The sequence below is a fragment of the Plasmodium relictum genome (assembly GCF_900005765.1).
Source record: "Plasmodium relictum strain SGS1 genome assembly, chromosome: 13".
NCBI classification, from domain to species: domain Eukaryota; phylum Apicomplexa; class Aconoidasida; order Haemosporida; family Plasmodiidae; genus Plasmodium; species Plasmodium relictum.
In genome coordinates, this window is record NC_041691.1 from 602,099 (window position 1) to 628,316 (window position 26,218).

Below are 26,218 nucleotides of genomic sequence, written 5' to 3' on the forward strand. Positions count from 1 at the left end.
AATTATTTTATATAAAATAGTATAAAAAGAAAAAGAATTGTGTAATAATAAATACAATAAAAAGATATATATTTTTATTTTCATAGCTTAATTTTTTTTTCTATAAGAAATTTATTGTTATTCACCTTTTTATAATTAAAAATGGATTTTAAAAAATTAATATGCAAAACATATTAGATGCAAAATTAATATAAACACATTTAAAAGAAAATACATTTTTAATTTTTTTTCTTAAATCTTTACTCTTCTACAACGATACACAACTCAGAAAATTATTTATTCATGTGTATTTTCTTATTTTTATGAATATATTTTATTCGTAATTTATTTTAAAAGAATTTCATTTAAAATTTATATTTTCTTTAACTTTAATGAGTTTTTTCTTTTTTTTTTTTAAATATTTTTAATCAAAATTATAAAAAATTGGAACAATTGCGTTTTATTTTTTTTCGTATAATATATTAAAAAAGTAACTAAAAACATACTATTGCAATACTATGTAGATATATATATAGGGATGATAATTTAAGTAGATAAAAAAAAAAAAAAATTTCATAAAAGTAGTCTAATTAAGAAAAATAAAATGTTTAATTTTCCTATTTTTTTTTTTTTTATATTCTTTATATTTCTTTTCATTTTTTTTTCTTATTCAATTAATTTTATTAATATTCTTTGTCACTTGATACTTTATTAATTTATATACTTTTGTGGACAAATAAAGTTTATTTTTTTTTAGAATAATTATCAATATATGTTATTATCTAAACATTGAAAAATTTTGTTATATTTTTGTTAAATTTTTTTTTTTTTTCATTGTTTTCTTTTGATTGATGTAGTATGCGTATGCACCTAGTGCATCATAAAAAAAAATTATGAAAACTATTTACTATTTTATAATTAAAAAAATAAAAAAGGAATAAATAATTACATAAATAATTAATAACATTCTATCCTTTCACGATGTTTCAAAAAAATTAAAAGACTATAACATCAAATTTATAAAATTTATTAAAAAAAATAAAATATATAAAGGCATTTCAGTAGTTATATATTTAAAAAAATAAATAAAATAAATAACTTAAAAATATCTTTAATACTAAAATTTGTTAAAAATTATAAATAATTGAAATTTATAATATAAAGTATCTATAAAATATTTTTAAAATAGATATATTACAAAAAAAAAAAAAAAAAAAAAGTTGATTTTGTCATAAAAAAATACAAGACTGTACTTAGAACTATTCTAGACATTTTAATGTCAATATTTTTAATTATTAATATAAATATAGAAAAATATTTTTTAAATGATACTATATTTTAATATTTTAAAAAAAGAAAAAAAATTTATATGAAATTCATTTCTTTATAATAATTTATTTAAAGTAATATATATATATATATTTATATATATTTGCATATTTATATGTTTATGCAACATTATGCCTACATTAACATGAATGAAAGAAGTAAAATAAAATTTACTGACTACATAAATTTTATAAGGAAAAAAAAAAATTATGAAAACAATAATTTAATTAAAAATTATAATGAAATAAATAGTTTCAATTTAAAAAATAGTAGTTATATAAGTAATAATTTAAATCATTATATAAAAAATTTATGCAAATGCAAAATGGATATGAAAGATAAAAAAAAAAGTATTTATTTTTATAAAGACAGACAAGAAGAAAGTATAGAAATAAGTTCTCAAGAGAATAATTTAAATATATATCAAAAGAGTAACGAGTTTTCCTATGGTTTCAATAATCAAAATATAAATAAAGGAAATTTCTTAAAAAAAAAAAGCACATTATATGATAATAGTTCAAAAAATTCCTTTTTTTATGAAATAGAAAATTCTGAAAAAAGTCAAAATGATTATTCAAATTTTGAAAATGAAAAGGAAAAAAACAATTTATCAAGAAAATCTTTTTATTCCATTTATGATTATACTGATGAGAATGATGAAAGTGATTATCAAATTATAAAAAAGAATAAAAAAAACAATATACTTCACGAAAAAGGTTGCAATACATGCTACAATGATAACGTGTTAGAAGATGTTTATGATGATAATTATTATATGCACATTTATGATACTGATAATCTTAAAAGCAACAATTTGATAACGAAAAGTAGTAATAAAAATATAAATAAAAATAAAAACAAAGATGCAAATATAAATAGAAATAAATACTTCAATAGAAAAAAATACAATAGAAAAAAGAAAATTAGAAAAGAACTTATAAATAAAATAGATTATTTAGTGAAATGCTATAAAATATATAATGCAAAAGTAAAGTTTCATTACGTAGGTATTATCACAATTTTGAAAAAATACATATATGTTATAAAAAATAATAACATTTTATTTTTTAAAAAAAAATTAAATAACAAGAAAATCCCTTTAATTAGTAAAATTAAAAAAAAATACGATAGTTGCTGCACATTTTATTTTATACAAAAAAAGTATTTATATAATATTGAAACAAAACATAAAAGAAATAGATGTTCTTTCTTAAGATATTTATATCTTTGTAAACTAAAAAAAAAACTACAAAATTATTATAGACATAGAAAATTAGAAAGAAAATTTTTTTTTAAAAATTTAATGAAATTAATAAATAGTCAAATAAAAAAAAATTATTTTTTTAATGAATACATAGATTGCGGATTGAAAGATGAATTTAACAAAAATAAAAGTATAATTAATAAGAAACATAGTTCTAATGAGCATGCAATAAAAAAATATCTCATGTATTGTTTTCAAAATAATACACATTTTAGAGAATCATTAGATAATGAAAAATCTTGTAAGAAAATCAGTAAATATAAAAAATATACAAATAATGAAAATAAAAATTACGAAAAAAAAAAAAAAGATATAAAGAAAAAGAAAAAAGAAAGTTGTATTGATCTCGAGACTAAAATGAAAGATATGTATAAAAAAGAAAAAAATATTAAACAAAACAGTATAACAAAAAATGTATGTGATAATAAAAAAGAAAAGGAAAAATTTGATATTTGTGTAGATTGTGGGCAATTGTATATGAATTTTGTAAAAGAAGCAAATCATTTCAATAATTTTAAAAATGGTAAGTTATCAAGTGATATAAATATTATTAAAAAAGTTATATTATCAAAAAAAGGAAAAAACGAGAATTATATTGACAATGATAAGGGAAGTAACAATAATATAAATACTATAAATTGTAAAAATAGTAGCAATGAAAAAAAAAATGATATATACGATAACATAAAAAAAAGAAATAACAGTAAGAACAGAAATATTATAAAAAATTACAACAATAATAAAAATAAAAATGATATAGATAAAGTTAACAATAATGTTACTAAAAAAATTACTGTTCATAATGTTGAAAACGTAAACAACGATGATAATAAAAATTTTAATAGTGATAGTAGTAAAAATATTAATAATGATAATATTAAAAATTTAAATAATGAAAATAATAAAATTACAAAAAACGACAATAGTGAAAGTATTATTAGTATTAGCACGGAAGAGGTCAGTGCTAATATTATTGAAAATGAAGAGATAAGTAATAGTTATAGTGAAAAAATAAATAATGATAAAAATGAAGATATGAATAACAATAGTAATGAAAATGTTCACAATGATAATATAAAAAATATGAGTACAAACAACTTAAAAGAGATTAATAATAACAATATTTCAAATGAGAAAGAATGTACATATATGAACAAGAATGAGGAACATATTACATTAGAAAAATCTTTAAAAAATGAAATGACAGATGAAATATATAATTTTTCAACAAATGACCAAATAGATAAGACTAAAAATTATAAAAAATATGATTTAACATATGAAAATGAAGAAAAATGTAAAAGTAATCAAAAAGATACTCACACCATTATTAATTATGAAACGGAAATAGAGGCGAAAATGGAAATAGAAATAAAAAAAAGTTTAGAAGAAATAATTAGCAGTTATATTAATAATGATATTATTAATCAGGATACTGAATTAAATAATATAGACCAAATAAATATAGAAGAAAAAAATGATAAAGAAAAGGATATACAAATAAACGGAGATAGAGAAATAATTTTAAATAATTCCTTTTCTTTAAATACTCATGAACAGAGTAATTTAGATGGGAATTCTAAAGTAGAGTCCATTAGTAATTTTTTTCATTCATTTAAAAAACTAAATAGCGAATATATTAACATAGAATCAAAAAAAAAGAAGAAAAAGAAGAATGTTAAGAAAAAAAAGCATCAAAGAGAAGTAGAAAATATAGTTAGAAAAGTAGAAACTAATGGAAATTGTAATAACAATTTTAAAACATCTTCGGATATATATAATTTTTATTTTCTTCTTCAAAGCCAAATATTGGATGAGTTTAAAAAAGGATACTTAAAAAAAATGAAAAAAATATTTAATAAAAAATGCAAAAAAATTGAAAAAGATATTTCTGAAAATCTAAAAACAATAGTAAATATTTTCAATAATGTAGATCATATCAATGATGCTCATATACATATATGCAAAAAAAAAAAAGAAAATAGCCAAGAAAACAATTTTAAGAATGAAATCAAAGTGAATTGCAAAGACAAAAAATTAAGAAACAATAAAGCAAAAACTCAAATAATTAATGATAAAAATAGTTGCATTAGCAGCATTGATAATAATTATATGTACATTAATGAACCTAAAAGTGAGAATGATAATAATCAGTACTGTGATAGTAAATATAATCATAATGATTTCATTGAGAATAATGCGATTACTTATATTAATAATAGTTGTGATACCTTGGATAATATTTACAAAAATGATTGTAATATTAAAAATAGTGATACAGAGTATATTAAATGGAAAAGAATACATAAAAAACAACAAAATGAAGAAATACATATCACGAATATACTTGATACAATTAAAAAGAATATTTATAAAAAACAGAGTTCCCTTAATTCAAAAAAAGATGATGAAAATAAAAACGGTGAAGTAAAATTGAATATTTTACGTAGTAATAGTTTGATTGATTTAAAACAAAATTCTATATTTAAAAACTTAAATTACCCAAAATTTTGCAATTCTATAAAAAATGACATATACAACAAAATTAATGCGTTAAAATATTTAAACATTATTAAACAAAAAAGTGTTAGTGATATTATCCTTAAAAAGATAAATGCTATTGGAAGCCAACACAGAAAATGGAATAAAAAAATAAATGATAAAAATTATGTAAAGGAATTCATTCAACATATAAAAAAAAAAAATATTGATAAGATGAAATTATATAATTCTGTAAAAGAAATAAAAAAATCATTAAATAAAATAATAAAAACCGAAAGAAAGAAAAAAAGAAAAAAGGTAAAAAATTTATTTAGAAAGTTAGAATTATATAAAAAAAAAGATATAATAAAAATAAGTAAACTAAAAATTAATAAAAAAATCCATTATATTAATTCATATAATAATATTTATTATAAATTTAAAAAACAATTAAGTGAAAGCAAATTAAGTGATGTTATTTTTTCTAAGTTTATTAAAAGTTTAAATAATGTTAAGAAAAATGAAATAATTAATAATACTAAGTATCATTTAAATGAAAAGATTAAAAATGAAATAAATAGTAATATAAAAAAAGCTCCTGTATATATCTACAGAATAAAACATCAAAATAAATATAAGCCAATAAAAAATTTTAAATATTCTTTTTTATTTATAAAAAAACCAATTTATCATCCTTTAATAAGATATAAATTTATTCCATATTATTATTATGATTACCGAAGTAGAAACAAAGGATATATTTTGAATAGTCCATTGGATATTAATAAAATACGTAAGTTGAATTATAATAAAGAAAAAAATGAGAATTTCATTAGTAACTACACGAGTAATAATAACTATAACATGAATTATGATAATAACAATAATAACATCACTAATTTTATGAACAATAAAATTAGTTTCATAAGTAAGGGATTTGATAATAAAAATATTTCCAATAATATTAATGATTATTATATTAGTTTAGATAAAGCATATACTACCCAGAACAATTATCATAGTAATTTCAATAATACATATAGAACTTTAAGTGATAATGAAGATATTTGTGTTAATAAAAAATACGATTGGAGGCACTTAGGCAGAAGAATTTATGCAAAAGGGAAAATATATATAAATAGGAATAACCATATAATAAATAAATATAATAAACAATATAAATACCAAATAATAAGTATAAATAATAAGATGAGAAATATTCGTTATAACTTTTTTATTTATGATATATTTAAAAAAATTTTCAAATTAAGTAAAAATGTGAATCATAAAAGAAGAAATTTAGTAGAAATCTCAAATATGAGATATAATGATAATAGCAATGAAAAAAATAAATATGAAATATTAAACAATTTCGATATTCAAAAAAAAATAGAAAATAATAACACTTCTTTAATAAACTATAGTTTAAATAATAATATTGAAAAAATGAAATATTTATATGTTAAGAATACAAATAATTTATATTTTTTTGAAATAGTGCAAAACAAAAAAAATGAAATTAATAATGAAAATAATATAAATGATATAAAAAGTTATGATAATATATCTACTTTTTACTTAAATAAAAATTTATATAAAGACACTATTTTAAAAAAAAAAGATAATTTTTTTGACACAATTAATTACAATATAAAAAATATTCCAAAAGATAACAGGAATAATATCGAATTACAACTTAATAATTATTATAAAATAAACGAAGAAATGTTACCAAACTCAAATAACTTGAGTATGCATAAAACTTGTTCAAAAAATTGTATTTTAAAAAATACATATGGTGCATATAATAATATGAATAATTTATATAATACAACAATAAATCATATTAATAAAAACAATTTAACAAAATGCCATCTTAAAGTAAAAAAGATTTATTTTAATAATACAAATGAAACAAGCCAAATAAAAGATAGTAATTTAAAAAATACTTCATTGCAAAACACACTAAAAGATAATTATTTTTACGATATAAATAATACTAATTTAACAAATGTAACACTAAAAAATAAGAACATTGAAAGCTTTCAGATTTGTTCAATTAATTCTTTAAAAAATGAACATATTAAAAATACAAATTATAAGCATCATATAGAAAATATATGTATCTATAAAGATTTTTAGAAACTATTTTTTTTTTCTTATTTTTTTTTTTTTTAATTTCAAATATTTATGCATCTTCATATTGACTTTGTATTACATAAACCTGTATAAAGAAAAAAAATTATATATATATATGAAATTATATATTTTTTTATAAGTAATTACTTAATTCTTTTTTAACTTTAAATTTTTTACATAATTTCCTAAAATTTTTATAAAAAGTTTTAAATTTTTAATATACCTGATCATTTTTATGCATTATAAATTTTTTTTGTGGACAAGGAATAACTATGTTCATATTGTTTTCATTATTATGTCTATAAACACCAATTATAATTCCTCCCTTTCTTAAATATCTCTAAAAATGATATAAAATAAATGTATATGTAATTAAAATATTACATATAAATATTTTTGTTTAAAAAATTGTACTTGAAAGATAAAGAAAAAATTAGTACAATGATATTTAGGATTAATCTTTTTTAGTAAAAGATCGGTTTTTATTTTTTTTTTATTATCCGCATATGTTCCTTTTATAAAAGCTTCAATTGCACATATATTTAATGAAGATTCCTTAATTGGGATTGTGTATCCAATTAAATGATAAAGCAGTTCATCAGTAAATATACTAGCAGATGTAAAATGTAAAAAATATAAATAAAAAAAATAATTATCAACAAAAATATTCTCAATCTTTTTATATATATTTTCTACAAGTAAATTCCCATAATTAAAAAATTGCATTTTCTGTTTATATTTTTCTAGAGATAATAAATAACGTGAATTATTTTTATTTATTTGATTAGACACCTTTTTTAATATATTGTTATTTCTATAAACTTCATTATTTAAATACTGCATTGATAAAGTGTTGTTTAATTCTATTAATAAGTATAAATCCTTCTTTTTTCCTTTTTCTTTTATTTGTTCTATTTTAGGCAATATCCTTTTTTTACTGTAGCTACCTTTATTCAAAAAGTACGATTTATTTCTTAAGTAATCATTATATGCAAAGGATTCATTATTTTTTTTAATATAATAACTTATAAAAGACTTGTTAGCATTTCTCCTCATAAAAATATTTTGAATATTATTATAAATAATTATTAAGTTATTATCATTATTTTCACACATGTATTCAAAAAAATTTATACTTTTAGATTCTTCGTTATAAGATACTATATTTTGATAAGAATCTAACTTTAAGTAATTCTTAAAAATTATGCATTTTTGGCATTCTAAAATACCTGCAACAATTAAATTGAATAAAATCAAAGGGGATTTTTGTATATAACATATATTATATTTATATTTTGATAATTTATTATTATATATATAAGAAGGAATTTGGTCACTTAGTATAATTATATTATGTTTTTTTCTTCTAAATAATATTTTTAGGAACGTATTTAAAGATTGAGGCCAATAAATTAATATAATGAAATCTATATTCTTATATTTTTCCTTTTTTTTTTGTTTTTTTACTTTCTTGTTATAAGAGAAACTATTTTTATTACAAGCAGAGAAAATTTCTTTATTAGAAAAAAAATTTGTTTTCACTTCTTGGGTACCTTTATTTTTTTCACTAATTGTATTGCTTTTAGTTTTGTAATTATTTACTATATTTTTTTTCTTTTCATCTTTAGTTTTATTATAATGCGCCATTTTCTTTTCTTTCGAAAGCATTTCTTCTTTATCATTATAAATAAATTTATCAGCTCTTTTGTTTTCTTTATTAGAAGATATGTTATCTGATGAAGAATTGTATCCATCTTTATTATTATGAGAACAATAGTTTTCATTTTTTAAATTAAAAACTTTGTAGGCTTGTAAATAATTGTCTACTCTAAAAATATTTAAAACAGGATTAAAATTTATATTTTCATTTTTTAATTTATTAATTTCATGATAATTATTATTGTTGCTGTTTTCTTCATTTTCCTGTGAAACTTTCTTTTTATTTTTTTTCTTTCTAATTTTTACACTTTCTATATTATATATCCAATCTAGTTCAACTTTTTTATTTTTTGAAATTTCATGTAATATATTAAAATCATCACTTAATAAAATAAACTCTATATTATCTGAAGTATAAAAAAAATGAACTGGGTTTAACTTTATTTCATTAAATTGATCTATTATTCCTATTACAAAAGCATTATAGTTTAAGTATATGTATTGAACAATTGTAATAAAATGGTTATTAAAAAAAAAAGAAGGCAATTTTACTTTATAAATATTATATCTAATTCCTTTTATATAATTTAAATAATTATTATAAGAACTAAAAAATGAATGATGATTATCTTCATGACATGTAAAAATTTTATTTAAAGGTTTTTTTGTCCTTTTTTTAAAAAACAAAGGCAAAATATTAATTTTTTTCTTTTTTTTATGAATTAATGGAATCTTTTGAATATTCTTATTACTTTCTCCTTTTTTTGTAGAAAAATTATAATTTTCTTTTGTAAGTTTATTGTTTGTATTTTTTACATTATCTTCTTTATTTCTAAGAATATTAAATTTATGAACATTATTACTACTACTATTTCTGTATTTAGTTATAGTTTTACTCTCTTTTGAATGAAAATTTTGTAATAATTTTAAATTAAAGTAATTTTTTTTTTTCTTATATTTTTTGTTGTGTAAACTTTTTTTTTTAGAACTTTTTGTTAGTTTATCGAAAGCATTACTTAATATATATGAATATTTAAATTTTTGTTTTTCAGGAATGTTGATAAAAAATAATAATACTAATAAAAACATACCATGGCAATCGTCAATGGTTTTTGCAAATAGTTTCATTTTAAAATCATTTAAACATATGATGTGCCTCCTATTTCTTTTTAATAAAATGTTATTGTTATACATATTATTTAGAAAAACAGAAATATATTTACTAAATGATCCTAATGAAGTTATTTCATTATATCTTTTTAATGTTTCCATATCATTAGTAATATTATGATGTGTGTTAATAACATTATTACATATAAAAACGCCACTGCTATATGATATAATTCTTCTGATTTTTATAGGTAATGGTTTATTTAAATCATATAAACATAAGCTTGTTTGGCAAACATTTTTTTTGTTTAATAAACGAACTATATTTAGATAAAATTTGATAGGTAAACTAGTTAAAATAATAATTTCATCAAGGTTATTATAATTATATTGTAATTCATTTACAATTATATATAAAGCTATTGGTTTAATGTGCCCTATAATAACAAAATAATGGGAACTAACATGTGGTATTTTTCCATATATTTTTTTTTCTTCAACAATATAATTTTTCAGATATCTAATTTTATAATGTATATATGTAAAAGTCATAAAGATATAAAAAACATGAGCAAATTTTCCTTTATATGAAAAAGGAAAGCATGTTCCTTTCCCTAATGCAGCTGTTGTTACTGTTTGCATTCCAGAAAAAATATAATCATATAATTCGTATTTACCTTTGCATGGCTGTTCAATTAGAAAATTAATACATGCGTAAGTATAAATCATAACAAATATTTGTATTGACAGTTTAATCATAGGAATATTTAATTTACTGTAATTATTAAATTCACCAAATAAATATTCTATTCTCAAAAAATTAAGAAATCGGAATGGGCAAGATAAGTAGAGCCAATGAAATTTTTTGTATTTTATTTTAGTCGAGAAAGAAACAATTATATAGAAAAAGGGAGTATTTATTAAATTCAATAAAAATGAAAAACTTAATATGTAATTAGCTGAAAAAAAAAGAAATAATTTTATACACATATCATATAAGATTAAATACTGTAAATATCCTTCTATTTTATTATATATTTCTGGTATATTATCTGTATTCCAATTAAACATACCTCTGTCTAAATCATCATTATTTCTATGTAAAAATTTATGAACATTTAACCATACAATATTTAATAATAAGGTTATAATGATATCTGCTATTAAAAAAGAAGTATTTTTACAAAATTTTTTAAATGTTAATTTTATATTTATTATAAATTTTAAATAGATACTGTTCCATTTTGAAAAGTTAGTATCTTTTAAAATTTGTTTATTTCTATCATAAAAGCTATCTAACTTATAACAATTTATATTAGAACAGTTGTTTAAATAATAACTAGATTTCATTTTCTTCAATTTCTTATTTTTACATAATATATTTTTTAAAATAAAGCACATGCTTTTTTTTTTATTTATAAATTGAATATCTTCATCTTCTATACTTTCATCACTTTTTCTTTGATAATATTTCTCTTTATAAAGAAAAGACTCGATTGTTCTATTTGTGTATTCTTTCTCATTACATATTTTATTGTTGTTTAAATAATTGTCTCTATTATATTTTAGTAATTCATTTTCCTTTTTTTCCTCTCTTTTCTTTGAATCATTCAATTCTATATAATTTTTAATACTTTCTCTTATTTTTATAGTTTTTCTTTTTTCATTAGAAATAATATTTTCAAATTTCTCAGAACTGTCTATAATAATTTTTTCTTTGAATTCCTCATTTTTTTTTAGTACATAATTATTTATTTTACTTTTGTTGTACTTTAATTTCTTTTGCTTAATTTGCAAGTTTTTATTTGATATATTTATGTCATTATTTTCTGTATCATTTTCTTTATAAATATAATAATATTTTGCTTTTCTTTTCTTATTTCTTTCTTTTTTAATTACTTCTTGATTCATATACAAAAAACTAGTGTCTATTGTAGTATCAGTTGTTAATCCCTCACTGTTATTATCTTTTCTTTTAGAATATAATGATTCATTAACTGAATTTGTATAAATTCTTCTTTTTCTTGATTTATAAAACAAAAAGTAATTTATTGAATTAGAAATTTCTGGCAATAAAGATAGTGTATACGATGTTATATATATAATAATAAGCAAAAGAAAACTTAAGTAACGAGTAGAACTTTCATAAACAGTCATAAAATCAAAGAAAAAGTAAGCTATTCCAATAAAAATTATTATAAAAATTACTCTTTGAAGTACTATGCGTGTTCGTATCATATTGAAACTTTAAAGTTAACGAATAAAATAAAATAAATAAATCATAAAAAATGTGTAAAATTAAAATGTAATAATTATTCATAATTAAAAATATGAGACAAAAAGAAAAAAAAAAAAAATGAACAAAAATAAACCACTAAAAAAATAATATATTTATGTAAAATAAAATAAAATGAATTAAAATAAAATATTATAAAATGAAACAAAAAGATAAAATGTAAATGAAAATAATATAATATCTGCTTGTATAATTTTTTTTTTCCCCCCCTCCCACAAATTATTTCCATTTAATTTTATGTAGCTTCATGACAGAAATTCTTCAATTTTTACTTATTTTTACTCATTTAAAATTTTTTTATCTTAATTTTTATTATTTATTTCAATTTTCATTTGCTTAAACAATATATTATATCGAAAAACAATATCTAAAATGTCTCTCAAATGATATATGGTTATAAAAATATATAAAAATTATATTTAAAAATATTTAAATCGTTGTATATGATATTTCTTCAGCATCAACTTTTTTACTTCTTTTTACTTCTCATATTTGCATAACATATTATTTTTTTAAATACTAATCACAAATAAATTTCTATTTTAATTATTTTTTTATAATTATATAATTCATATGGTTCTGCCAATATAATTATGTTATTTATTTAATAATATTATTTATAAAATTATTTTATTTATATAATGGCATATGTTTCTCATTTTTGTTATTTATATAATTTTATCATTTAAACATTTTTGCTATTTCCATAATTTAAGTCATAAAAAAATATTTTTTACATATATATATATATGTTAAGATATATTTATTAACACACTTTTTAAAATACTATTTATTTTTCTCACATTAAATATATATTTTTTTTTTTTTTTTTTGGTATTTTTATTAAAATTTTATCTTTCATAAATAAATCAAACATATATATATAATATACTAAATTGTTCAATGAAATATTCATAAATGGAAAATTAAAAATAAAAGTATAATACATTTTTTATATATACACAAAGAAAGAAATATAAGACATTTTTTATATATTAAAAAAAGAAGAATGTAACTCATTATATTTTTGAATTATGGAGCAAACACATGATTTAGTTAATAAATGATAAAAAAAAATAATTATTTTAAAAAAAAAAGGGGAAATACCCCAATGAGAAATTATAAAGATGTGGGACATAGATAAATGAAAAAAAAAAAATCAAATCGATAAATTGTGATTATATATTCATATAAATAAAAATTTTTTTTTTTTTTTTTTCATATGGTATTAAAATAAAAAAAGTAAATATATTAATTATACATTTTTTGTAATGTTTGAGTTAATTTAAATAGTGATTTAATAATATTTTTGTAGACTCATTAAAATCATAAGATGTATTTGATTTTTTATTGGTTCTAACATCATGAAAATAGCTACGAATTTCTTTGGCTAAGATTTTTCCCAATTCTACTCCCCACTGATCAAAACTGTTTATGTTTAATAAAAATCCTTCTGCTATAATTCTACTTTCATATAAAGATAAAAGCATTCCACATGTATAAAAATTTAATTCGTCAAATAATAATAAAGTTGAAGGTCTATTTCCTTTAAATACCTTATGGTTTAACAAATCAGCAGATAATTTATTTTGATTTTTTTCATTTTCTTCTTTTACTTGTTCTATTGTTTTTCCTATAGCTAAAGCATCAGCTTGTGCAAAAAAATTTGTCATTAATTCGTCATGATTACTAATTATTTCATTATCAAAGTGAATAGGAAATTGTGAATACTTAAATCCTATCAACTCAACAGGTACTACCTGTCCTTGATGAATTAATTGATAAAAACTATGTTGACCATTTGTACCTGGTTCTCCAAAATATACTTGGCATGTGTTATAATCAATAAAACGATTATTTCTATCTACGCTTTTTCCATTACTTTCCATTGCTAGTTGTTGAATATGAGTTGCAAATTTTAACAAATTCTGAAAATAAGGTAATACAGCTATACTTTTATAACCAAAAAATTGACTATTATAAAAACTTGTTAATGCTAATAACACAGGAATATTTTCTTTCAAATTAGTATTCAAAAAGTGCTCGTCTAAATCATGGCAACCATTTAAAAATTGTCTCATATTTTTATATCCAAATGCTATAGATAATGGCAAAATACCAACTGAACTGGTAACTGAAAATCTTCCTCCTACCCAATCCCAAAATTCAAAAACATTGTTTCGTGAAATTCCAAATTCATCTGTTAATTTTAAATTTGTACTTACAGCAGCCATATGTTTACTTAAACTTTCTTTATCTTTTATTTTCAAACTCAACCAACTTCTAATTGATCTAGCATTTAACATAGTTTCAGCAGTAGTAAATGTTTTAGAAATAATTATGACTAAAGTTTCTGTTTGATCAAGATTATAGGTTGCTCTATTTATGTCGTTTGGATCTACATTAGCTAAAAATCTAACATTAAATACTTCATCATAATTTTTATTAAAATTATTAGTTGAATTATTATTTTTATTTACTATGCTATTATAATAATGAAATCTCAATGCCTCATATACAAATTCTGTACCTAAATATGATCCTCCTATACCTATGCATATGATATTTTTAAATTTTGTGTTTTTACATGTTTTTATATTTCCATTTCTTATATTATCAGAATATTCTTCAATTTTTTTCAGTACATTATGCACATCTTCTAATATATTCTTATTATCAATTATAATTTTATGAGAATCTATTTTTTCCTCTGGTATCCTTAATGCTGTATGTAAAACACTTCTATTTTCTGTCACATTCATTTTTTCTCCTTTGAATGTACTTTGGATTTTCTCTTTTAATTTTATTTCTTCTGCATATTCAATTAATTTATTCAGGGTTTTTTGGTTATATCTTTGACGAGATAAATCAATGTAAAAATTCTTAAATTTTCTAATAAAAAACTGAGATCTTTCCTTATCCTTCAAATAATCTTTTAAATTTTTTTTTTTCTCATCTTTGCTTAATTCTACTAGCTCCTTATAACTTTTCAAAGAAGTTATTTCCATTTTCAATAATAAAAGATTTCATAAAGAAAAAAAGATAATAAATTAAAAAAAACTATAATATCATACAATTTTATTAAGTACTATTCAGATATACGGTTTGTTGATAACTTATCAAGTTTATATATATTTATTTAAGCTTTGTTATACCTACTTTTTTTTCTATAAGCATAGTATATATTTCAAGATTAAAAAACAAATATTTTTTGTATTGTTTATTTTAAAAAAAATTAATTTTATATATTTATATAAATATACATGTAGATTCTTTTAATTTTTATTTGAACATAAAATAGTGTTTTCTAATTTTAATAACGTTTTTTGTGTTCTATAAAAAGGAATATTTAATTAAAAACAAATTCAATTTTTTTTTTTTTTTAAATATTTATTCATGTGTATTTATTTTATTATTTACTACATTTTTTTATTTTTATTATATCTATCAATTAAACACTATAATCATATATGCAATTTTTTCATTATTATATTTTTTAGTTTAATATTCACAATTTATTTATTTTCATTAAATATATAGATGTAAAATTTTTTTTTTTTGGAATATTTAATTTATTCAGCGCAGTGTTTTACTTTTTATAAGAATAAAATCAGAGAAGCAAAAAAAAAAAAAAATTTACAAATACCAAAAATTATACAGAAAAGAAGTTTATTAAATTATAAATGAATAATTAAAAAAAGAGTTTTCTATTCATTAAGAAAAAAACTACATTATTTCTTAATATTATAAAATTTTTTAATTTTTTTTTTTCTTTTGATATTTATAAATATCTCACCATAAAATGCTTTTATTTAGTAGTAACACATTCGAAGTCCTTATAATAAAATATACTTCATTTTATTTTAATTTTTTACTTAAAATCTATTTTAAATTCAAGCCATTTTTAGCTTGAAAAAAAAGAAAAAAAAAATTGTGTCTTTTATAATTAACATAAAATATATTTCACATATAATATTTTTTTTAAAATTAGTTTTTAATTTAATATATTTACTAAAAATATAAGAATTCTTTTAGTTTTAATAAATGTCTTACTAACTCTTAAATATATTTAAAAATAAATTTCATAATATTTATTCAAACAAAACCCTTTTTTATAAACATAAAATATATAAATATATGACGTTAATTTTCCTTTTTTTTTTTATTTTATTTTACTTTATTTTATTTTATTTTATTATATATGTATTTTTATTTTTTTCTTTTGTTTTATTTTTTATTCTAAGCATTTTCAAAAAGGTTTTTATATTGAATTTAAGATAGTCTAAATGAGAGAAAGTGTATGAGTTATTTAATATGTTTAAGAAGTTTTAAATTTAAGTTTAATAAAATTTACAACAGTAAAAAAACAAAAAAAAAGTGTTTAATTTTTATTTTGAATATATAAAAAAATAAATATTAAATAAATTATTTTAGTAAATATTTAAAGTTTCACTTTTAAATAAAAGAACTATTTTAATAATATTATCTTTATATATAAAAAATAAAATAAAATAAAATAAAATAAAAATGTTATAAGTACACTTTAAAAATTATTAAAATAATTAAAATTAGTAACATTAAATATAAATAATTATATAAGTACAAATATATTTGTTATTACTTTTTTTCTAATATGTTTTTTTCAATTTATTTTAAATAATGAATATAAAAAAATATTTTTTGAATACAGAAAAAAAAAAGAAAATATATACATTAAAATGAAATGAAATTTTCTATAATTAATCATGATTCAAAAAGATGAATAATTGTTTTGTTTTTATTTATAAATATAGATATTTTCATTATGTTAAAAGGTTTAAATGTTCAATTAATAATTCTCTTAATGATAAAAAATTAAAATGGAGAACTACTACTGAATCTTATTGCGAATATATATTGAATCCGGAAGAAGAAAAGGATTTAAAAAAAATTCATTTACTTATAATTTCAAATAATAGTATAAATATAGATAATAACATAATTTATGAAAGTATTAAAGATTATAAGAAAAATAATATTTCTATTTATTATAACAATTTAAATTCTAATTTAAATAATCTCAAAAAAAACAACAGTAATTTTATATCATATTATTTGAACCCTTTAAATTATATTAAAAAAAAATGTATGGAAATACCTTTAATAAATTACTTTTATAATAATATTTTTTTAAAATATAGGATAAATGTTCATATATTTATTTCACCAATATACGAAAGAATAAATAATGAAAAATTATTATTAAAGTTTAATTTAAATAAAAATGATGTCCGTGAAATTATGTATTTTTTATGTATACATGTGTGGATCTATTCCGTTAAATTAAATATGATAAATCATAATCATTTAAAAGTTTTACTATTCGAAAAAATATGGGATTATTATAGAGCATTAATTATGAAATATAAAATTTCAGAATTTTCTTTTAATACCTATTTAATTAATATGCAAGAATATTCATTAGGTTTTTGTGTTGGATTAGATGAGTGTATGAGTAAAAAATTATATGCAGGGCAAATTTATCACGTACTTTTTAATCATATTTATAAGGAAAATGAAAACTTTAAAAATTCAAAAGAATTAATAAACTTAACTATTTATTGCATAAGAATGTACCGTTTTATTTGTCTTTTACCTGAAAATAATTTTTTACAGGCTAAATTTACTTGGCCAGATATTGAATAGATTTTTTTTTTTTTTTTTTTGACATAAAAATTCATGTTTGAACTTAAAATTTCTATTTGAATAAAAGTGCTTAATAAATAAATTTTTATTAAAAGAATAATGGTATATTTTTAAAAAATTCACATATATATATACAATAACAAAAAAAAAATAAAATAAAATAAAATAAAATAAACAGAATAAAAAATAAAATAAAATAAAATATAATAAATAAATAAATTAAAATAAAATAAAATAATAAATTTATGGCATAATTAAATTTAATTTTAAAATGTATGTAATTTTATTTTATCTAAAATAAATAATAGGAAACAAAAGTAGTAACAGAATTATAATTTTTTTTAAATATTAACAGATTTAACATGAATATGTACATATACATTTTGTCCCCATAATTTAGTTAATTTATAAGATACATTTTTTCTCATATTAATTATTAGTTTATTATGAACCCCACATATCATTTTAGCTACTTTTTCACTTTTTACAATAATTTGATATTCTATTATCAGACAATTATTTAAATTTACACACCATGACAGCATTTGATGTTTAATTTTATATGGGACGTCTTTATTAAACCAACAATATAAATAAGTATTAATTAGTTGTTCAACAATTTGTACTTTTGTTAAAGTTGTACTAGTATCTTTGGGGTATATCCAAAGTTGGTTTTTTGCTTTATATTTTATAATATATTCTAATAATTCTTCAATTCCTTTGTTATATTTTGCAGATATAAAAAAAATATTATCAAAATCTCCGTTACTCATAAATTCTTTGGCTCTAGCATTAGCCCATTTGTTATGTGTGCACAAATCTACCTTATTTAAAACTAAAATTACTGGAGGAACAATTTTTTTTTCATTTTTAGCTAAATTTTTTGTATCGTAATAGGATTCTATTATTTTTTTTCTGTTTTCAAATAAATTTTCCTTAATACTTTTATCATTGTAATTAAGATCATTTTTCATTTTTCCTGAAAAATATTTTATGAATTTTTCTTCTTGTTTTTTATTATCATTTTTTTCCTTTAAAAAAGAATCTTCATAATTTCGGTTATTTGAAATAGAATTATTATTTTTCTTTTTCTCATCTCCTTCTACATTTTTTTCAATATAATTATCATTATTTATATTACTTTCTTTAAAATTTTCTTGATAATTATCATATTCTTTATCATAATCGTTGTTTTCTTCTTCACTTTCACTACTATCTGTATCTACCTTCTTCGGTGCTAGTATTCTAACAATACTGAAAATATCATTTGTTGGCCTTTTTACAGTATCAACAATAAATAAAACTAAGTCTGCTTCTTCATAGCCCTTCCAGGCATAACTAACTAATTCTTTACAAAATTTTTTCTTTTTATGAGAAGGAATAACACCAGGAGCATCGATAAATATTAACTGTACATTATCCCTCGTATAAATTCCTTTTATATCATGTTTTGTTGTATTAATTTTGGGAGAAACTGCTGAAATCGTTTTATTTAAAATAGAGTTTAAAAGAGAGCTTTTTCCTGCATTGGGAGCCCCAATTAAAGCAATTTTTAAAAATTTAGGATTCTCTGGTTGTTCTGGTATTTTCCATATATTCATATAAGCGCTTTTTGGTATTACTCCCCTTGTTATATTTGGTGGGTAATATTTACTTTCTTTTTTTTTATATTCACCTTTTCTTTCTTTATTTACATCTCCTTCACTTATTTTTAATTCATTAGAATGTGGTCTTGCTCTTATATATCTTTCTAATATAGAGAAATGGCGAACATACAAACTATTATTAAATTTTGTATTTATTTTTTTCAATAAATAAATATTTTTTAACATTTTAATTAAGAATAATATTTTTTTTTTTTTTTTTTTTTTTTTTCACATTATTAACAAATTTAGAATAAATCATTATTAAACAGATACAAAAAATAAAAAAAAATTAATAAAAATATCTTATTTTTTATATTTTTGTATTTATAAAATTTCAATATTTCTTAATCATTTAATATTATAAAAAATTACAAGTTTCTTACACCATCTACATTATTAATAAGTTTTATAAATATAGCAACTAAATAATCATAAAAAAAAAAAAAGTTAAAAAGTTTTAGTTTTTTTTTATTTTATAGTTTATTTATTAACCAGATATATTATGTTTTAGTTATAAATTGTGAACGATAGAAATTATTCTTTTAAAAAAAAAAATTTACAAAAAAAAAAAAGTAATCTCTTATATTTATTTGTTAAAAAAATAAGTATTTTAAGAAATTTTATTAAAAAATATAGAGTATTTTAAAAATATAAATGAAATTCTGTAATAAAAGGATTCTCTTTAGAAAACTTCATTACATAAATATTTTACCAAAGTTTAGTAAATAGTAAATAACATTATATTATATTACACCAAATTTAACAAAATATCTTTAATTTTTGTTTTTTTTAGTAAATATTTTTAATAAAAAATATTCTATAAGTATACATAAAACTTTTTTTAAAGAATATAAGTCTTTAAGAACTAGATTTTTTTTTTTCTATATATATAAAAAAATAATATAATTTTATTTAATATATATATAAACTTTAAATAATTACAAAATTCATTTTTAATATACACAATTTTCTATGTGCATATAAACTTATCTCGTTAAAAAAATAAACATTTGTTAAACCTATAAAACGAAAGGTGAAAATAAAAAAAAAAATAGAAAAAAAAAAAAAGGAAAAGGAAAAAAAAATTGGAAATGAAAAAGGAAAAAGAAAAAGAAAAAAAAAGATAGAGAAATTTTTTATTAAAGTGTAAAAACTTAAAGTCATTCTTTTTTTTTTTTTTAGATAAAAAAAAATAGTAAGACCATTTTTGACAATATATTTTCATTATTTTATTATATTAATTGCTTTAGGAATAAGCAAAAAAAAAATAAAAAAAATGAATTTATCTAAATGAAATGCCTAATTATTTGAATTTTATGTACATTTTTATTTTAATAATTTTATGTTTTTTTTTTTTTTTTTTTAATATTAAAGCATATTAAATACCATTTTTATTTTTATTTTTCTATTATTTCATTACTTTTTATCCTATTTTGATTTTGAATTTTTTTTCTTAAATAATTTCATTTTTTTTATAATTTATTCTAAAATATCATACTTATGATTAATTCATCATATTTTAACTTTATTTATTTTACTACTTATTTTTATATATAATTTTTTACATTTTTGTTTGAAGTGTATTCCATATTAATATATAAATTTTATTTAAATTTCTTATTTCAAAGTGTAATAAAAAAAAAATAGTAAGATTCCTAATAATACTTAAAGTTTTTTAGTGAAAATAAGAATTTTATTATTTATAAAGTTTATTTTGAATTAAAACATATTGAATATATCACTTTTTTATTTTTTTTAATTTTAATTCAAACATTCTTAAATGCATTTTATATGTATTAATGTAGTAAAGTAGAAAAAAATTATATATTATGCACAATTTTATATTTTTTTTTGATATCAACATTAAAGAAAAAAAAACATACAAATAAGTTCTTATTGATCTTTAATTTTTTTATGATCAAAAAAAAAAAAAAAAAAACAGAGGCTATATATAAAATAATGATGTATAATACGCATTTTTTTCATAAATAAAATTAAATCAAGTGGAAACTTGTAAATATATATTATTTGATTTAACATATATTCACAATTTTTTATTATAAATAAATTATTAAAAATACACTATTTATTAATACAAAATAGTTAATATTTTCATATATGTTAATTATTAAAAAAATAAAATATATTATATATATATATATATATATATATATATAGATTTAAATTCAAGATAATACAAAGTTTTATTCATTTATTTTATGTTCACACACTTATTTACTTCTTATTTCTATAATTTTTTTTTTCAGAATATTGATTTTATCTTTTTTTTTTATTTGATATACCGTATAATATTTTATATTATATATTTGTTTTTCTAATTAAAAATTCACTTAATTTTATAACATCTTAGTAATTTCTTTTTACATTCATATTATAAAGATATAATGAAAATTTTTAAACTATAATATATATATATATATAATTATTTAAATTCATAGAAAATATAAAATAGAAAAAAAAAAAAAAAAAAAAGAATGAATTTGTATTAATAACGTATGTAATAATATAAAATGAGAAAAACAGAAAGTGGTAATTTACAAAATATGAATAAAAATATAAATCAAGAACGACTTGCTTATGTTATGACCTGTTTAATTGGAAGTGAAGTAAATGTTCATATGAAAGATGGAAATGAAATAAAAGGTTTATTTCATGCTTATAATTCTACTATAAAAGATGATAAAAAAGAAGTAGATATATCTTTAAATTATGCAAGAGTATTACCAAAAAATGATAAAGTAAGTGGACCAATAAATAAAGCAATGATAATTCCAGAAAATTTATATACAATAATTGTTGGTAAAAATATAAATCTTGAATTAAAAGATCCAGATGAAGTTAAAAATGTTAAGGAAAAATTCCAAATTGATGCAGATATATCCGAAAAAAAAAAGTTAAATTCCAATACAGCTAACAGAGAATTAAAAAGATGGATATGTGATAATAGTGATTTTGATGAAAGTAAATTAAAATTAGATGATGATTTAAATGAACCATGGGATCAATTTGAACACAATAGAAAATTATATGGAGTAACAACAACATACAAAGAAGAAATTTATACTACCAATTTAGATATAAATAAAATCCCTCATCATGTTAAAATTCAAGCAGATAAAATTGCAAAAGAATTAGAATATAGAGGAATGCATTTAGATCCTGAAGATGCAGAAAGAGATAACAAAGAATTAGATGAAGAAGATTTATTTGGTGCTGTTAGACAAAATAAAGAAAAATTTGCAAAAAATCAGAAGTTTAAAAAAGATGATAATAAAAATAAATCATATCAAGGAAAATTTCATCATTTGACTATTAAAGATTTAAAGGAAAAAATCCAATCAGTTAAAAAAGAAAATGAGAAAAAATATCCAAGTAAATTATTTTCACAAATATTGTATACTTATAAAATATATTTTATATATGAATCATGATGTGTATATATATATATAAATTATTTATACAAAATTATATAAAATTAAACATGATATATATACTATGATACCTAATTGGTTAACATAAATATATATATATATATATATATAATTTTTTTGTCTATTTTATTTTTTTTTTCACTTAAAGCAAATAAGCAAAAAAAGATAAATTTTACAATATCTTCTTCGAATGAAGAAAATAGTTCTACCAACAAGAAAAATAAAGTTTCATCAAAAAATCCAATTAATAAAAATTCAGAATTTATTGTAAGATTTCATTATTAAAAATTATATTTACTTTATTTTTATTTTGTTAAATATTATCATTGATCTAACATAATTTTTTTTATTATATAATTTTTTCCTTTTTTTTTTTAACATATATATAGGGTATTAATGCTTTAAACTTAGAACCTGCTTTACCAAAACTTGATGAAAAAACAAGAACTGAATGGATAATGTTCAAAAATCAAACAAAAAATAAAACATCAAATAAAAAAGACAAAACAACTGAAAAACAAGAATTTATAACAGCATCTAGAGAATTTAATGAAAAATTAGCTAAGTAATGAAAAATATATATATATATAAAATATAAATTTTTGAAAATTTGTTATTTCTTTACATATATGTTAAATATATTTATATCTTCTTAAATTCATTTTTTTAAATATGAAAGAAAAGAAATATTTATGTACATTTATATTATTTTTTTTCGAAGTATATAATTTTATAAGAATTATTTTTATATATTTTGTTTTAAAAATTATATTATCTAAATATAGAATAAGTTATAATGAAAAATAGAAATTTAATTTTATATGTTTTTATATTAATTTTTTAGTAAAATGAATTTAAATAAAAAGGAAGCAAACACAAAATCAAATAAAGAACATTCAGGGATGAACCAATTATCAGTTGATAATCAAAATAGTGTATCTAATATTACAGGTTATATGAATATTATTTCTGTTGTTTATGATTTAAAACTTAATTCTTTTCTTTTTAACTATTTTTAAAATTTTATATTTTAAATTTACTTTTTTTATCGTTTTATTTTTTTATAGAAAACTCAAAATATAATAACTCAAATGAGACAAGTAAAAAGAGATATTTTTACAAATTAATTATGAATATATTAAATAATATTATTATTTTTTATTTTATTTGTAGATGAAAATAAAATGTTAGGAAATGGAACTCTACTAAATAATAATAATATGAATTTTAATAATTCTAATTTCAATGCAAATGCTATGCTGAATAATCCAAATATGCGTCCATATGATGCCTATTTTTTAAATTTTAACAATTTTAATAATATGAAAAATAATATGATTGCTCATAACATGGGTTAGAAGAGAATATTTTATTTTTTTTAAAATATTCTTTATATATAAACAAAAATTTATTAATTTAATTATTCTTTTACCTATTATCCATTTTTTTTTTTTAATAGATTATTATCAAAATTTATCATTAATACCTGAATCACAAAATCAAGTATATCCATGTGCAGACCCACATTTATATAAAAATGGTGGAATACGACCAATATATGTAATAATCTATCTTTTTTTTTTTTTTTTAGAATATTATTAAAAATTCTTTCAATTACATAATTTTTTTTTTTTTATTAGCCTCACAATCATATGGAGGGATTTAAATCCAACTTTCACATGAACCCTCAACTATTTCATGTACATATATATTTTTTATACATTATTACTTATTATGTAAGTTTAAATTCTTATACTTATTTATTTTTTTCTTTCTTAGCAAAATATGAATATAGATGTAATGTTAAACAAGTTTCAAAATTCTATGAGTCCAGTCAACAAAGATCAAAATCATTCAAAGTTTCATAATGATCTAACTCCATTTTCAGTTGTAAGTTTTTTATATATATATTAATCCTTTTTTTTTTTTTTTTTCTTTATATATATGTATATTTATTTTATATATGAGTATTTTAATTTCTATATTATTATATATAAACATAAATATACACATATATTTTTTTTTTTTTTTTCCTTTTTGGTAGAAGGTAGTTGAAGCTAATAGAAGTTTCAATGCGTTCATGAATAATGTATTAAAATATTCCAAGCAAGAGGATTGTATAAATTGTCCAGTCGAATTTAAAAGTACTCAGCAATTTAGTTACAGAAACATATTAGGAGAAATACCAGTATGTGCACCTGCAAATAATTATCAACAAGCAAATAACTTCCCTAATAATATGCCAGTTCAAAATATATCTAATATGCTTGTAAACTTTCCTTTTATACCTATAATATCTCCATCAATCAATAATCATTATTTAGAGAGCCCACTTTATTTTAATCCTTATTTTCGTAGTTATTATCCTAACAATTCTCTTCCATTAAATTCAAATAATCCTTATGTTTTTAATATGCCCTCGTCAAATATTGATGCAAATTATTCTTCAAATAAAAATATTAATATATATCCATTAAGAAACCCACATTTACAGAATACACATATGAACATACCTTTATCCTCATGCTTATCACCGAATATGAACTACAATATAAATAATAACTCATTGAATATGATAGGTAATCCAAATTTGCCGAATTCAAATATTAATATTCCTACATACCCACCTGAATTTGTTCTTATGAACCCACAAAAATATTCTAATTCTCAACCAGCACATGCCCCATTTTTTCCGCAATACCAATATCAAAATTATTACACACCTTCTCATGGAATGAATCACACATAAATACAATATACATTTATATATATAAAAAATTTTTTTTTTTATTTATTAGAAAAATCCTAAAATTTTATAAAATTTAATTAATAAATAAAAACAAAATTGTAAAAAATTATCAAAAAATTAATTAAAAAAATATATAAGACATATTTTAATTATTCTTCATATTATAATAAAAACATATATATATATATATATATATATATATATATATATATATATATATATATATATATATATAGAGAGAGAGAGAGAGAGAGAGAGAGAGAAAGAAAGTATTTAATAATTAACTTCATATACATATAAAAAAATAACTTTATATAATTTGTATTTCATAATTTTGTTGCAAATATTTAATACATTAATGTCTAAAATAAAAATTTTATAGGCATTTAATGTATATTAATATATATCATAAAAAAAAAAATATTTTGT

The 26,218-nt window shown here is 17.9% G+C and overlaps 6 protein-coding genes across 6 annotated transcripts; 3 read left to right on the forward strand and 3 right to left on the reverse strand.

The window, feature by feature from the left end:
- Positions 1-1,453: 1,453 nt before the first annotated feature.
- Positions 1,454-7,195, forward strand: PRELSG_1314900 (conserved Plasmodium protein, unknown function; the record flags this gene model as incomplete). The annotated part of the gene is made up of 1 exon (XM_028678675.1): positions 1,454-7,195. One exon carries the CDS (start codon positions 1,454-1,456, stop codon positions 7,193-7,195), a length of 5,742 nt encoding a protein of 1,913 aa, XP_028535797.1.
- A 46-nt stretch (positions 7,196-7,241) lies between these two features.
- PRELSG_1315000 (conserved Plasmodium membrane protein, unknown function) lies at positions 7,242-12,199 on the reverse strand (the record flags this gene model as incomplete). Its single annotated transcript, XM_028678676.1, has 3 exons — positions 7,242-7,277; positions 7,416-7,532; positions 7,607-12,199. 3 exons carry the CDS (start codon positions 12,197-12,199, stop codon positions 7,242-7,244), a joined length of 4,746 nt encoding a protein of 1,581 aa, XP_028535798.1.
- Positions 12,200-13,537: 1,338 nt separating this feature from the next.
- Positions 13,538-15,265, reverse strand: GPI (glucose-6-phosphate isomerase, putative; the record flags this gene model as incomplete). The annotated part of the gene is made up of 1 exon (XM_028678677.1): positions 13,538-15,265. The coding sequence occupies one exon, from the start codon at positions 15,263-15,265 to the stop codon at positions 13,538-13,540; it is 1,728 nt and encodes a 575-aa protein (XP_028535799.1).
- A 1,750-nt stretch (positions 15,266-17,015) lies between these two features.
- Positions 17,016-17,942, forward strand: PRELSG_1315200 (conserved Plasmodium protein, unknown function; the record flags this gene model as incomplete). The annotated part of the gene is made up of 1 exon (XM_028678678.1): positions 17,016-17,942. The coding sequence occupies one exon, from the start codon at positions 17,016-17,018 to the stop codon at positions 17,940-17,942; it is 927 nt and encodes a 308-aa protein (XP_028535800.1).
- Positions 17,943-18,283: 341 nt separating this feature from the next.
- Positions 18,284-19,774, reverse strand: PRELSG_1315300 (GTPase, putative; the record flags this gene model as incomplete). Its single annotated transcript, XM_028678680.1, has 1 exon — positions 18,284-19,774. The coding sequence occupies one exon, from the start codon at positions 19,772-19,774 to the stop codon at positions 18,284-18,286; it is 1,491 nt and encodes a 496-aa protein (XP_028535801.1).
- A 2,345-nt stretch (positions 19,775-22,119) lies between these two features.
- Positions 22,120-25,789, forward strand: PRELSG_1315400 (ataxin-2 like protein, putative; the record flags this gene model as incomplete). Its single annotated transcript, XM_028678681.1, has 10 exons — positions 22,120-22,981; positions 23,189-23,307; positions 23,430-23,605; positions 23,885-23,991; positions 24,108-24,140; positions 24,214-24,393; positions 24,500-24,600; positions 24,681-24,740; positions 24,820-24,930; positions 25,085-25,789. The coding sequence occupies 10 exons, from the start codon at positions 22,120-22,122 to the stop codon at positions 25,787-25,789; spliced, it is 2,454 nt and encodes an 817-aa protein (XP_028535802.1).
- Between the last annotated feature and the right edge of the window lie 429 nt (positions 25,790-26,218).